The following is a 15,973-nucleotide window of genomic DNA, read 5'->3' as shown; positions in this document are numbered from 1 at the left end:
CTTTGTTCTTCTTTCTCAAGGTTGCTGTGGCTATTCAGGGTCTTTTTTGACTCCATATAAATTTCCAGAATATTTGTCCTGGGTCTGTGAAATAAGCCTTTGGTATTTTGATAGGGATTGCATTGAACCTATAGATTGTTTTCGGTACTATGGCCATTTTAATGATGTTGATTCTACCAATCCATGAATACGGCATATTCTTCTACTTGTGTATATCTTCTGCTCAAGAGAATACAATGGAGTCAAGACAGCCTCTTCAATAAGTGGTGTTGGGAAAATTGGTCAGATACATGCAAAAAAGTGAAGTCAGACCACCAACTTACACCATACACAAAAATTAACTCAAAATGGATAAGACTTAAATGTAAGATGTGAAACCATAAAAATCCTAGAAGAAACCATTGGCAGCAAAATCTCAGACATCTCTCACAGCAATATGTTTATGGATACATCTCCTAGGATAATGGAAATTAAGGAGAAAGAAACCAATGGGACTACATCAAAATAAAGAGGTTCTGGACAGCAAAAGAAACCATAAAAAAATAACAAGGGAGCCCACTCCATGGGAGAACATATTTGCCAATGATACATCTGATCAGGGGTTAACCTCCAAAATCTACAGGGAACTCATACAACTGAACAAAAGGAAGATAAACAATCCAATTAAAAAATGGGCACAGGACCTAAATAGACACTTCTCAAAAATAGACATACAGAAGGCAAAATGGCATATGAAAAAATGCTCAAAGTCACTAATCATCTGAGAGACACGTATTAAAATGACAATGAGGTGCCACCTTACACCTGTTAGAATGGCTATCATTAACAAATCAAAAAATGACAAGTGGTGAGGATGTGGAGAAAAGGGAACCCTAGTACAATGATGGTGGGAATGCAAACTAGTGCAGCCTCTGTGGAAAACAGTTTGGAGTTTTCTCAAAAAATTAAAAATGTAACTCCCATTTGACCTAGTGATCCCACTTCTAGGAATATATCCCAAGAATTCAGAAACACCTATCTGAAAAAAACACATGCACTCCTATGTTCATAGCAGCGCAATTTACAATAGCTAAGATTTGGAAACAGCCTGAGTGCTCATCAGCAGATGAGTGGATTAGAGACTGTAACACATCTATACAATGGAATACTACACAGCTATAAGAAGAAAGAACTATCATTTGCAACAGCACGGATGTACCTAGAGAGCATTATGCTCAGTGAAAGAAGCCAGTCAGAGAAAGATAAGTATCACATGATCTCACTCATATGTGGAGTCTAGTGAGCAACATAAATTAATGAACAAAAATAGACTCAGAGACATAGAAATATGGAACAGATTGTCAAGCCTCAGAGGGAAGGCAGGTGAAGGTGGAGGGGGGAGAGATCAACCAATGAACTCCTATGGGTATATGCATAACCCAAAGACACAGACAATAGGGTCGTGAAAGCTTGATGGGGAGTGGGGTGGGAGAGGGCAATGCGGGAGAAAAGGGACATATGTAATACTTTCAACAATAAGGATTTATTTAAAAATAAAAAATAATGATGATTGTGGAACATATCTGAGAGCAATCCTAGATCAGGATTCCAAGAGGATTATTTTCCCCATGATAATATGTGACTGGCAGAAAGTTATTTGCAGACCAGACTATTCAAAGGAGTATAAAGCAAGCCAAAAATGTGAGTTACATATGCTTAAATTTTTCAATAACCACATCAAAAAAGTATTCAAATAATTTATTTATTTAAACCATTGTATCCAAAATATTATCATTTTAGCATGTAATAAATATTAAATTATTAGTGATATATTTTACATTTCTTTCCAATTTAGTCATCCAAAATCTGGTGTATATTTTACACTTCCCAGTATATCTCAACTAGGACTAGTGCTCAATGTTCAGTGACTACAGTCCTGGATAGCTAAGTACATAGATGATATAATTAGCTACATAGAAAATACAAGGGAATCTATAGCTAAAGTGTTAAAAAATAATAGTGGAGTTTAGCAAAGTTTCAGAACAAATGATCAATATATAAAGATCAACAATATTACTATATAGTACCTGCAAAATAAAGAAAATGTATTTTTATGTAAAACATTACACTTACAACAGCTATCAACACTAATAAAAGAGAAAAATGGTAATTGGCGTACGAGCTACCCTTTTCATTGGCTAATCAGGGCTATATGCAAATTAACTGCCAACAAGATGGCGGTTAATTTGCATAGGTAGGCACAATGCAGGGAGGCAAAAGGGAAAGCAGGAAGAAGCCCCCTGCCACTGACAGTGATCGGAAACCCAGGGGGGAGCTAAGAGATGGGGGACAGGGCAAAGGCGGCCCTGGGGCCGCCTTTGCCCTGCCCCCCAGCCATGATCAGAGAATCAGGTGCCTTTTCTGCCCTAGCCAGTGATAGCAGGAAGTAGGGGTGGAGCCAGCGATGGGAGCTGGGCAGGGTCGAAGCTGGCAGTCCCAGGAGCTAGGGGTCCCTTGCCTGGGCCTAAAGCGAAGCCCACGATCGCGGGGCCGCTGCAGCTGCGGGTCCCCGCTGCCCAGGCCGGACGCCTCAGCCAGAGGCGTCCTGCAGGGGCAGGGGCAGAGCCCGCGCAATCGCGGCACCCCCCTCTGCCACTGCAGGTCCCCGCTGCCCGGGCCGGATGCCTAGGCCAGAGGCGTCAGGCCTGAGCAAGGGGCCGATCCTGCGATTGGAGGGTGATGGGGGTCAATGCCTGAGGGCTCCCAGTATGTGAGAGGGGGCAGGCTGGGCTGAGGGACACTCCCCTCCACACACACCCAGTGCACGAATTTCGTGCACCGGGCCCCTAGTCCTAATATATAAAAAGCCAGGGGCTGTCACGACCAAAACAACCAAATGGACAACTGAACAGCAGGCTGTGTGGGGTGACCAGGCCGGCAGGGGGGGCAGTTAGGAGTGACCCGGGATTGGCCCTGAACCGGCAGTCAGACATCCCCCACGGGGTCCTGGATTGGAGAGGGTGCAGGCTGGGCTGAGGGGCCCCCCTCCTCATGCACTAATTTCATGCACCAGGCCTCTCGTATAACTATAAGATACACAGGAATAAATGATCAAATGTGCACGTTTTATGGACAAAACTTAATTGCAAGACCTGTAAGCCAACCTGCTAGGGCTTGACTGTGTGATGTTCCTCACCCCTCAGTGTGCCCTGTGACTCCTCCAGTTGGTCCTCCTACTTGGGCTCAGACACCCATGATACTCAAATTAGCTCAGGCTTCCACATTTTGGACCAACCTATCACTTTACCAGATGGTCTCTGGAATCCAATAGGTCCACCCACACCCTTACTACCTTTCCTGCCCCCACCCTTTCCCTTACACAGATGCACCCAGTCAGGGTCTAACTCCCCGTGGGGGTAGTACTAGTATGCACCCTTTCCCCCAACCTCACTCCTATACATACATGTATGCATATGTAAAAGCTACATTGCTCTGCAACACCTGATGAATGACTATAGTACTGCATCGTTAAGAAGGAAAAATGGGATTGGGAATAAGAGAAAAGAGATGAGCAAGAAGAATATTTTATATGATTCTTTATAATTTTTATTTACTTCAGAGGTATCTTCAGGAAATAATTCTTGTGCTAACTTATAAAGCCTAAAATATTCTTGAAGTTTCAGAATTCTCTAATTTCACTTCTATTTGTTATTTGTTAAATTTAAGTAAAGTTGAATGTACTATTTTAAAAGTATCATCTGCTGTATGATTTGGTAAATTCTGCTGTATGATTCTTTTCTGAGTGTGATTGTGTGTGTGTGTGTGTGTATGTGTGTGTGTGTGTGTGTGAGTGTATTATGTTTTTACTTATAAACTCTTCCTTTTTACTAAAAGAAAACATTTTACAGCTTCTATTGCCATATTTGAACTGCCACCTTGCCCTTTGAGGCCATTATTAAGTAAAATTAAGGTTATTTGAACACAAGCCACACAATACCACAACAGCTGATTTGATAATGAGACAGTGACTAATGGGCAGGTAGGGTATGCAGTGTGGAGGCCGGACTCTGGACAAAGGGGTGATTCAGGTCCTGAGCAGAGTGGGTTGGTGCAAGATTGTTATTATGCTGCTCAGAACAGTGAGCAATTTAAAACTTATGAATTGTTTCCCTACATCCTCAGCAAACACTGGCTATTTTCTTTTTCTTCTTTTCCCCATCACCATTTATACCTTATACCTCTTCCACCTCCTTGGAATTTAGCTTTTGGATATATTCTTTTTAAAGTATGACAGTATAGACATAGGTAAGAAAGTAGGGACATTAATTGCCTCCATGAAGGGAACTGGGTGGCTGGGGACTGTGGAGGAAGAATGGGGAGTAGAGGAAAGAGGGGGAATTTTTACTTTATATGCTCTTTTACATTTGGATTTTGAATCATGTGAATGGGTTACTCACTTAATAATGGGGCTTCAAAAAAATAAAACATATGAATTGTTTTAGAATTTTCCATTTAATATTTTTGGACAACAGTTGACTGTAGGTAATTGAAAACATTCAAAGCAAAACCATGAATAAGGGGAGACACAGATATAGATGTAGATAGATATATAAAGAGATACAGATAGACATAGACATAGACATAGATATAGACATAGATATAGATATAGACAGATAAATAGATACAGACAGACACATAGTGTTCCAAAGAAATCTTCTTAATCCTCACCCAAGGATATGTGATTTTTTTCACTTTTATTTATTTTTTCTAAATATGTTTTTATTGATTTGAAAGAGAGAAAGAGGGAGAAACATCAATGAGAGAGACATCAATTGGCTGCCTCCTGCACCCTCCACTGGGGACTGAGCCCACAATCCAGGCATGTGCCCTGACCAGGAACCCGACTGGGACTCTTCCGTGCATGGAACAACACTCCAACCACCCGAGTCACAGCGGCCAGGGCTTTGTCCCTGTATCCTCCTATAATTTCTCACATATGAAGCAGATGTACCAAAAGGGACATGCTTTTCCTCTTACAGTATTTCCTAGAGATTGCTTGGTAAATTCTGAAAAGACCTGAGAGACTCATATAGAGAAAAATGCGCTTCAGTCAGTATCATGAATTGTAACATTCAAAAATATTTATTTTTATTCACATCAAATCAGCAAACACTTGTGGAGCCCTTCTGAAGTACAGTGCACACGTTTCTCGTGTTGTGGAGTTGTGGCTGTGTTCATGTTCTTGGTCCTCCTCACGAATACATTTAAGTTGTGCTTTCTGTTCTTGAAGACTTCTCTTCGTCCAAAATACTTTTATCTGGCATTTCACAAATCCGAAACATATTTAAGAAACAGGCCATATCATTCCAATTTTGCCGAGAATTTCTAGAGTCTCTTATGGTGGCGCAGTCCTCCACTGTTAGTAAGTTGTTGGGCTCCCCTGCATCCCAGAAACTGAAAAACATACACACATACAAAACACAAAAAATGCCATGGGAGATCTTAAATTCCAGTAACAAGAGATAACGTGACCTACTATACCAGACAAGCTACATTTGTGTTATTTAACTTCACAACAATTTTGTGAGGTAGGAATTATAATCTCTATTTTACTGATGAAGAAAAGGAGTTTCAGAAAAGCTAACCCATCTGTCTAAGTCATAGAGTTTGTCAGTAGTGAAGCTGAACGGGATCTTTCTGCCTTCCTTCCATTCTGTCATGCTCCCTCACAGACTAGACCTGGGATGAGAGGTTATAGGAATAACTGATGTCCTGGTGAATTTATTTTCTTTGCACTCATATGTCATCTCCCATTGGATTCCCTTTAGTCTACACAAAATTTGTATTAATTTTGGTGCATACTTCAATGGTGTTACAGTGTAGTAGTGAAGCAATTTTTTTAAAAAATATATTTTACTGGATTTTTACAGAGAGGAAGGGAGAGGGATAGAGACTTAGAAACATTGATGAGAGAGAAACATCAATCAGCTGCCTCCTGCACACTCCCTACTGGGTATGTGCCCGCCACCAAGGTACATGCCCTTGACCGGAATCGAACCTGGGATCCTTGAATCTGCAGGCTGACGCTCTGTCCACTGAGCCAAACGAGTTAGGGCAGTGAAGAACTTTTAAAAGTACCAGAACATGTGGGCTATACTCTCAGAACTGACTGAAGCCCCTCCAATCTTAGTTCCCTCAAATGCTAAGTGAAAGGCATAATATCGATGTGTCTCAGAAAGACATAACTTAGGTTAAATGAGATAAAGATTAAAACTTTGAAAACTCCAAATGCTGTGCTCTACTTCTGTAAAGCCATAATGAAGGAGAAAAGAGTGTTCACTCCATAAGAATCTTCTTTTTCAAATTACTATTTTTGTCTCATTTATTATAGTTTAGGAGCATAAAACTATGAATTCCACACTTTGTCCCTGATGCATTTCCAAAGTGTTAGTATCTAATTCTACTCCTCTTTTTTTTCTTTCATTCTTTTTATTTATTTATTTATTTTATTGATTTTAGAGAGAGAAGGAGAAGGAGGGAGAGGGCCATTGGATCAGCTTACTCCTGCACGCCCCCTACTGAGGAGTGAGCCCACAACTGGGCATGTGCCCTGACTGGGAATTGAATTGGTGACCCTGTGGTGCACGGGGCGACACTCAATCAACTGAGCCACACAGGCCAGGGCTGCTCACTTCTTCATGTTTATCGACTCACCTTTATATTTGAGATAATCTTAGGAAACTAGAGCGATAGGATGGCCCTGAATATACTTCATGGAACAGAAGGAGGTTCTGAGAACTCGCCTCCAAAATGGGCTAACTAGGATTTAGGGTTGTGTTAAATTCTCCTACAAGAAAGAAGTTAATTACCTCAGAGCCTCCGTGAAAGGTGTGCCATCTACCCATTTCCACTGACCGTCAACCACCTGATCCGTTAGTCCAATATAAAACTCTCTATCTTTAGGTTTTGCATGGAAAAGGAATTTCTATGGAAGATACACAGTCAAAAAAAAGGAAATCAATTATTTCAATTCTAAACAAATGTTGAAGGTAATTGTTATTTAAAGATATAAAGTAGTACCTAGAATAAAGATGATAGACACATGGCCCTGAAACACAGGATGTTGTCCCAAAATGTAAACACACTCTAACAGATCATTTCTATTACCTTTTGAACATGAAATGTATTTTAATAAACACTGCCTATATAAAGTATGTATACATCTTTTGGGGACAACCTATGTTAAGGTCATAGAGGATTATCTTCTGATTTTTTAAAATTGTGGTAAAAATATACACAACATACAATTAAAACAACAAAAAAGAATCTTCAACAAAGGAAGTTCTCAATAATTCAAAGTGTATCTACTGTGATTTACAGCCAAATCTACTGCAGAGATTAACACAAAGCATTATTAATCACAACTTAATGGTAATGGATTCTATTTGCTTTGTCTCATTCAAATAGATTTATAAACATAATGGTCATTCTAAAAGGGACCCCTTAGCAAGTTCTGCCTTGCTAAGGAACTAAACATGGAAATTTCTTTTTTACTTTAGGCTTTCCTAGAAATGAAAATAAATTAGATTAGGCATTGACTTACAGAAATAGTAAGAAAAACATGCATTTTAGTATGTTCATTTAAAAATGTTAATTGTGGTCCACACACCATACACATGTATGGAAAAAGCGATAGATCATGTGGGGAATGCTACACTGACACTCGGGGAGTCTGTACTTGAACTACCTGTTCCTCCTCTGAGTTGATAACCACCAGATGAGCTCCCATGCTGGAGCAGTTTTTCACACTTTCTGACCAGCTTCTGGTGTTAGTAGAAAAAAAGTAGCAGCTAGATTGAGAATGTACCCAGCCCAATGGACAGCAATTCTTGACTGAACCTAGGAGGAGAGAAGTTTCCATGAATGTCCTATACGAACCAATTAAGAAAACAGAAAGTTTCATCAGGCCCTATGAAGTCTACCATTTATAGTTAGAAGACTTGGCACCTCTTGCAAACAACCTCCCCCTCCCCCCCTTCTTACTATCTAAGACTTTAATAATTCCTATGTCAATAAACACAAACAACCATAAATATCCTTGTCTTTTGAGACACAATCCTTATTTTCTAGATAAACCATATATAATATATACTATCTATCTTAGTTATGCTATTGATATAGGGCCCTGTTAGCTGTTCTTAGACTTGCCAAGGTCAGAGAAAGTTGTGATGCATTTTATCAAACTGACCTCGAAGCAACCATCTCTCATGTTGCCCAAATAATGTACACTCAACGAAATCTCCAAACTGGTTCTTACAATTATAGAATTGAAGCCTTTTAATTTATTAAAAAATAATTAGTCCAGTCTCTCTTAATTTAATAGTGAGGAAATTATAGCCCAAAGAAAGAAGTCATTTTCTAGTGTCATATGGCATTTTTCTAAGACTTGGAAACTATGTGGAAGAGCGTACAAAGTATATTTCTGAGCTGTTTCAAAATTCTCTATGCTACACATTTTTTTCTTTACTTCATTTGGAAGGAGGTGAATAATAATAATAATAATAATAATAACAATATTAATAAGTGTATTCCTGGGGATAACACTGTTCACCTCTAGATTTAGTGTTCAGATATATACCTCAAATTTATTCTAAAAGTTTGCTATAATGTCCCCAAGATTTCCTGTCTTCTTAACCATTCCTTATCCTTCTATTACAGTACAGGCAAGATTTTACATTTTGTTTCTGAAAAACAGGACCTACTCAAACTACGTTATTTATCCCAAAAGCAATCTAGAGGCCAACAAATATTGATATGTAAATTTTATGTTCAAATTTGAGGAATATTATACCTGATGCATTATTGTAGCAGTTGAATTCTATGAGCTCATATGGCTGATCTTTTTTCTCATCACAGAGTTGAAAGATGTGATATGTCACTGTAAGGACAGGGGCACAGTTAATATTTATTACTCTTTTCATAAAATAAATTTTATTATTTTTGTATTTATAACAGAATTGCGAACAATTACTATATTTTCTTACTATCTACTTTTCCTTCTGCATGGAGAGGCACTGAGATTTAGGTTAAAAAGAGGGAATTCATTACATGTTATGGTTTTGTCATTTATAAAAATAAATGTACTTTAGTTCAGGCCCACGGGCCAAGAGAAGACAAATGTGTTAACATTCTCTCTCATGCCAAGTCTAACCCTCTCTACCCTTCCTTCCAAAAAGTGATTTCTCATGCCTCAGGCTCGTATCGCATAGAAGGGGCTCTACTAGTGAATGACCGAGGTACCAAGGGAAGCACTCAGGTCTACCAAGGAGATGAAAAATGTCTATCAGTAAAAATGCATCCGAGGTCACTGCAATTTGGTAACAGTTCTACACTAGCTGGTGCTTCTGATTTGAGGAATGACCTGGAAATAAATAGAGGGGAAAGGTAGTATAGAAATACTCTTAATGGGAGAAGAGAACCCACAGGCAGCAAGGAAGAATTTACTCCTAATATTCCCCAGGAAGATTGCATTTGACCTTCAGCACTCACAGACACATCGAGTGATAAAACAGGCACTGAGTAGTTGGATGGAGATCCCAGCAACAGTCCATAAGAACACTTGGGAAGAGACGCATCCGCTCTCTGTAGAAAGACACAAATATGGCCCATCTTCCCTAAACCAGAGGCATAATAAATTCTTATTCAACCATACGTACTTCCTTCCACGTGCAGTGCCTATATTGAGCTCTTCTCAAACTTCAGTATTTGTAAAAATCATTTGGAGGGTGTGTTAAAACACAGATTACAGGGTTCCAACACAAGTTAACCCCCAGAGTTAAGACTTCAGTTAGAGATGGCATGCAGCCAACAAGTTTCCCAGGAGCTGCTGCCTCTGCTGCTGGTGGTGGTGGTGGTTTGGGGACCACACTTTGAGAACCACTAGCGTAATCCATTCCTAATTTTAAGACGGATTCATGAAGTTGGACAGATGTGCCATTTTTCCTTTCCTAAGTCACTCACCGTTTTCCCCTTTCATTCTTTATCTTTCTTCCTTGCTCCCTCTCATCCTCTCCCCCTCTGTTTTTCTTGTCTCTCTCCTGCTCTCCTCTTTCTGGTGCCTCACTTTCCAAGTCCTTTGTAAAGCAATCGTATAAAACATCAAATTCATCTAGTAGTTCCTCTCCCTGCCCTTCCCAAACAACATATTACACACAAGGAAAGTGAGTTCCAGAGAAGTGAAGTGCCTTACCCAATGGGACACAGTGAATACCGAGAGGGCAGAAATAGCAGGCTGGTAGCCCGCCCTGAACTCAAGTCCAGTGACCTTCCCAGTATAACATGTACTCTTCTAACCATTCTACCATGTTTCCTCTGTTTCATTCTCTGTCTCTCTTCTTTTGCTTTACTGTAGCCTTTTCTACAGTCCTGTCCTTCAACATATTTACCACCTCTTCCAAAAAGACATATCTGTGAAAGAAAACGGAGAATTGCAAATTTTACCTGTGCTCTGTGATGCTGGTGATTTGGATGAATTCATTTTTTTCTCTTTCACTTTTTCTCTCCCCCTCTTCCTCTCTCTCACACTCTCTCGCTCCTCAGTTTCTGAGTCCAAGAGTATTTTGTTGGCTACTTTCAAGGAAAAGGAATCTTGAAGAATGAACACTTTATCTGTATTTTAGGAAGTTCAACCCCAAGACATAAGAATGTTAATTTGTTTGGTGGCTGTGTGTTCAAGTCACCATTTCCTTTCTTGCATAAGACGGACAAGGAAGTTTATTGGACAAGTCAGTCTCCTTACTCTGGTCAGCAACAAAATGTGGAAATGATGAAATGGCAAGTATGAACAGAAGTAGGCTGACCTTGGGGAAATCCGAGCGGCTTCAAAAATATTGTTTGAAATCTTTTTGTTGGATAAAATTTCTCTGCCTTCTTCCAGGCCTTACTCATCCCTCAGTGTTTCCCTGACACTTGTGGAGCCCACCTTTGCATTCCCAGTCTCACTTTTGGTCTTTACTACCACACAATTGTTAACTGAAAAGGAGAGAGATTTCTTTATAGCACTTAGCAAAAAGCTGGGCACACAGTGTAAGTATTTATAATGTAGCAATGTGAGTTTCTTTGTATCTCTTACATTTTTTTCTTTATTCTTCATTTGAAGCTCTTGAACAGCTCCCTCAGGGGATTAATTTCCAAAATACAAAAAGAATTCATACAACTCAAACCCGAACAAACAATCCAATTACAAATTGAGCAGAGGACCTGGAGAGACACTTCTCCCAATAAGACATACTAATGGTCAACAGGTTTATGAAAAGATGCTCAACTTCACTAGCTACTAGGGAAATGCAAATGAAAACTACAATGAGATACCACCTCACACCTATTTGAATGGCTATTATCAACAAGACAAGTAATAACAAGTGTTGAAAAGATTGTGGAGAAAAATAAACCCTCATTCACTGCTGGTGGGATTATAAATTGGTACAGCCACTATGGAAAACAATTTTGGAGGTTCCTCAAAAATTAAGAATAGAGGAATCATATGACCCAGCACCCTTTTCTGGGTACCTACTAAAGTTTTTTGAAACATTTATTCACAAAGTTATATGTACCCCTATGCTTTTTGCAGCATTATTCACAATGGCCAAGACATGGAAACAGCCAAAGTGTCACCCAATAGATGATTGGAAAAAGATGTGGTACATATATACAATGGAATACTACTCAGCCATAAGAAAAGATAAAATAGCCTGGCTGGTGTAGCTCAGCGGTTGAGCATTGTCCCAGGAACCAAGAGGCTACCGGTTCGATTCCCGGTCAGGGTTCGGTCCCCTGCCGGGGGCGTGCAGGAGGCAGCTGATCAATGATGTTTCTCTCTCATCAATGTTTCTCTCTCTCTAGCCCTCTCCCTTCCTCTCTTTAAAAAATCAATAAAAACATATTTTTTTAAAATATGCTATTTACTATAACAATATGATTGATCTTGAAAATATCATGTGAAGTGAAATAAGTCAGACAGAAAAAGTCAAGAACCATATGATTTCACCCATATGTGGAAAATAAAACTGAAAGCAGCAAATGAACAAACAAGGAAAGCAAATAAAGGAAAACTCTTAGACAGACAACAGCAAACAAAGGGTAAGTGGTAAAGGGAATCAAATATATGGTGATGGAAGATGATTTGATTTTACATGGTAAATACACAATTTAATATGCAGATAATGTGTCAAAGAATTGTATGCTCAAAACCTATATAATTTTATTAACCAATGTCACCCTAATAAATTTAATTAAAAATAAATATAATAAACAATCTAGATTTATAGATTTATATTCCTTTTATCAAAATGTTAAGTATTAGGCTATTTTATAGCTCCACCTCAGTTGAACAGCCTCATGTATTTTGACTACTTTGAAACAGCTCAATTCCTTACATCATAACACAGCTTCTAAAAGACTAAAGGCTCAGAAAGTAGTTCAGCTCTTTTTCTGAATTATTTGGGGATTCTTGTTTTATATTGTAGCATATATTAGGAGAAATGAATCTGAATGTCAGAAGAAGCAATTTCAGCTAGACACTAGAATATGCTTTCTGGGAGGTTAATAGATATAGTAATGTTTCATCTCCTTCGTTAACAATACTTAAGCATAAGATCAAACTGGACTCACTTGATTTAAATTCACAAGTGTCAGGAGGCATGAGTTATTTCTCTCTCTCTCTCTCTATATATATATATCTTGGTAATCCCCTCATGCAATGACTCATGACTTTCAGATGTTAGGAAATATCCTTGTTTTCAAAGGGACTTTTTATTATTTATATCCATTGGTCAATTTCCTGTGCATTCTCCATTTCACAGTTATATAGATTTATTAAAGAATGCTTAAAAATTATACACATATATTATAAAATATAAACATATCTAATATGTGCATTATCAGCAAATGGCTTTTGACCAGTAAAAAGAGAGAAATTATTTAGTGAATGAGTTCTATGAATTATTAAATGATGAATCACAATGACTAGTCTTTTTTTTTCTTTTGTTAATCCTCACCTGAGGTGATCCTTTGGTGCATAGGCCGACAGTCTATCCACTGAGCTATACTGGCCAGGGCTACAGTCATTTATTTATTATGATCAATCAGCAATAATCAATATTAATAAATAATTATATAAATGAGAGGGGGAGAGAGACAGAAACATAAATGATGAGTGAGAATCATTGATAAGCTGCCTCCTCCACACCTCTACTAGGTACCGAGTCCACATCTCAGGCTTGTGCCCTGATCAAGAATCAAACCATAACCTCCTAGTTCATAGATTGATGCTCAACCACTGAGCAACACCAGCCAGGCTTGATGGTTATTTTGTTGTTGTTGTTAATCCTCACCTGAGGATATTTTTCTTTCTTTCTTTCTTTCTTTCTTTCTTTCTTTCTTTCTTTCTTTCTTTCTTTCTTTCTTTCTTTCTTCCTTCCTTCCTTCCTTCCTTCCTTCCTTCCTTCCTTCCTTCCTTCCTTCCTTCCTTCCTTTCTTTCTTTCTTTCTTTCTTTCTTTCTTTCTTTCTTTCTTTCTTTCTTTTTTAGAGAGAGTGCAATGCAGGAGGAGAGAGAGAGAGAGAAAGAAAATACATCAATGTGAGAGAGACACATTGATTGGTTGCCTCTTGCATGTGCCCTGACTAAGGCCAGAGATCTAGCTTGCAGCCGAGGTGTATACCCTTAACCAAAATCAAACCTGCAACCCTTCAGACTGAGAACCCACGCTCCATCTACTGAGCCAAACTGGCTATTTCTAATAGGTATTGCTCTATTTTGGTAGCAGGGATGCCATCATATTGACTGAGAGTTTCAGTATAAAATGTTCCTTATTTCCAAACTTTTTATGTTAGTACAACTTAGGTGTGGGTTTTACAAATTTTGTGTTTAAAAAAATACAAAAGGATTTACAAAATTGGATTGGTGACACATTTGAACCTATTTCAATAATCTTATTTTGAATTTTCCACCATGACCTGCTGCCAGCAACAGCAATTTACCATCTCATAGTCTGGAGGCCAGAAGTCCAAAATCAGGGTGTCAGCAGAGCTGTGCTTCCTCGGTCACCTGCAGGGAGAATCTCTCCTTGCTTATTCTTCAATTCTCAGCTACCACTATGGTTTTCCTTCCTCTAGCAAAACAGATTTGTAACTAAAATGAAGATACAGCTCACCACTTTGGTCATATTGGACTGAGTTGCTTCTATCCTATCTAATAAAAGAGAAACATGGTATATGGCGTACGACCGCTACCCTTCCCATTGGCTAATCAGGGCAATATGCAAATTACCTGCCAGCCAAGATGGCGGCCGGCAGCCAGGCAGCTTGAAACTAATATGAGGCTTGCTTGCTTCAGTGACGGAGGACTCCAACGTTCCCCGCCTGCCGCTGCAGGCCTCTGAGCTGCAACTCTAATCAACTATGTAACAAATATAGAAGCTAAACAAAACCCATGAAACCTGCTTTAGTCCGCCAGGCTTCAGCCACCAGGATCGCAATATTGTAAGCAAAGGCCAGAAACCTACCTTCAGCAGCGGAGGCCTAAGAGCTGGAGCCAAGCCTCAAAGCTAAAGCTGGCCCAGAATAAAAAAGAAAAAAAAGAAAAAAGGAGCTGTTGGGAGCTCCAGTCACCCCCAGCGTGAGAACAGCCCTCAGCCCCTCACCCAGACTGGCCAGGCACCCCAGTGGGGACCCCCACCCTGAAGGGTGTGTGACCAGCTGCAAACAGCCATCATCCCCTCACCCAGGCTGGCCAGGCACCCCAGTGGGGACCCCCACCCTGATCCAGGACACCCTTCAGGGCAAACCAGCCGGCACCCACCCGTGCACCAGGCCTCTACCCTATATAGTAAAAGGGTAATATGCCTCCCAGCACCGGGATCAGCGTGACAGGGGGCAGCGCCCAAACCTTCTGATCGCCCTGCGGCTGTGTGTGTGACAGGGGGTGGGGCCACAACCTCCCTATCTGTCCTGCTCTGTTCGTGACAGGGGAAGGCGCCCCAACCCCCTGATCAGCCCTGCCCTGTGCCTGATAGGGGGTAGCTCCCCAACCCCATGACCGCCCTGCGGCTCTGTGTGTGACAGGGTGGGGCGCCCCAACCCCCCTAATGGGCCCTGCTCTGTGCGTGACAGGGTAGAGCCATAACCTCCACATCGGCCCTACCCTGAGTGTGACAGGGGACGGTGCCCCAACCCCCCAATTGGCCCTACCCTGAGCGTGACTGAGGGTGGCATCACAACCTCCCGATCACCCTGCTCTGTGCATGACAGGGGCAGCTCCCCAACTCCCCAATCAGCCCTGCTCTGAGCCCGACCAGGGGCTGCACCTAGGGATTGGGCCTACCCTCTGCCACCCGGGACCAGGCCTAAGCCAGCAGGTCGTTATCTCCCGAGGAGTCCCAGACTGCGAGAGGGCACAGGCCGGGCTGAGGGTCCTCCCCCCCCCCCCCCCCCCAGTGCACAAATTTTTGTGCACCGGGCCTTTAGTATGATCATAAAATTAGCAGAAAAAGAAACAGATATCCCCCTAGAATCTGCTCTGATATGACTAAACCAAATTGTACTTATTACCTGATGAGAACGGAAAGGATTGTGTTGAGGAAATGGTGTTACAAAGTTTCTGAAACTCTATTATTCATTCATTCATGGAAACCTACCACTTAAAAAGAGAAACTTCATTTTAAAAACCTGGAAGGAAGAGAAGCACAAGTATGCCTATATAAAGCATGTTTTCTAGAGCAAATCTTTCTCTATTGGGGTTGTATATCATTATATTAGAGCTCCAAGAATTATAATGTATGGAATTGGCAGGAGCAATAGAATATCTCAAGAAGCATTACAAACAAATGGCAGAAATGTGAGCTTGCGAGAGCCTAACAAAGTGTTTAAGTGAATATTCATGAAATACGTGTTTCAAAGCAAATGTTCACAAGTTGAATTGGAATGTAAGTGGGTAGA

General features: G+C 40.4%; 1 protein-coding gene across 2 annotated transcripts; it reads right to left on the bottom strand.

Moving 5' to 3' along the window:
- Positions 1–5,102: 5,102 nt before the first annotated feature.
- On the bottom strand, positions 5,103–10,752 carry LOC132227237 (C-type lectin domain family 4 member E-like). 2 transcript variants are annotated; one of them, XM_059682119.1, is made up of 6 exons: positions 10,480–10,751; positions 9,529–9,621; positions 8,831–8,917; positions 7,727–7,878; positions 6,849–6,964; positions 5,103–5,433 (listed from the first exon to the last, which is right to left on the bottom strand). In XM_059682119.1, exons 1-6 carry the CDS (start codon positions 10,514–10,516, stop codon positions 5,244–5,246), a joined length of 675 nt encoding a protein of 224 aa, XP_059538102.1. In that variant the 5' UTR covers positions 10,517–10,751; the 3' UTR covers positions 5,103–5,243. The 2 variants fall into 2 exon arrangements, with proteins under 2 accessions (XP_059538102.1, XP_059538103.1); XM_059682120.1 differs by lacking the exon at positions 9,529–9,621 and having other exon boundaries at positions 10,480–10,752.
- Positions 10,753–15,973: the final 5,221 nt, after the last annotated feature.

This window comes from Myotis daubentonii, chromosome 2 (genome assembly GCF_963259705.1).
Source record: "Myotis daubentonii chromosome 2, mMyoDau2.1, whole genome shotgun sequence".
NCBI classification, from domain to species: domain Eukaryota; kingdom Metazoa; phylum Chordata; class Mammalia; order Chiroptera; family Vespertilionidae; genus Myotis; species Myotis daubentonii.
Note: the sequence above shows the minus strand (reverse complement) of the source record. Positions and strands in the feature narration are given on the sequence as shown.

What these genes read in the sequence shown, in the direction of transcription:
- LOC132227237 (XM_059682119.1), bottom strand. Translation starts at nt 10,516, where the DNA reads ATGAATTCATCCAAATCACCAGCATCACAGAGCACAG. An exon ending in CTGCTACAATAATGCATCAG is followed by an intron (nt 7,879 to 8,830) that starts GTATAATATTCC and finishes CTCTCCTCCTAG; the next exon opens with GTTCAGTCAAGAATTGCTGT. An exon ending in CCTTTCACGGAGGCTCTGAG is followed by an intron (nt 5,434 to 6,848) that starts GTAATTAACTTC and finishes TATGTTTTTCAG; the next exon opens with TTTCTGGGATGCAGGGGAGC.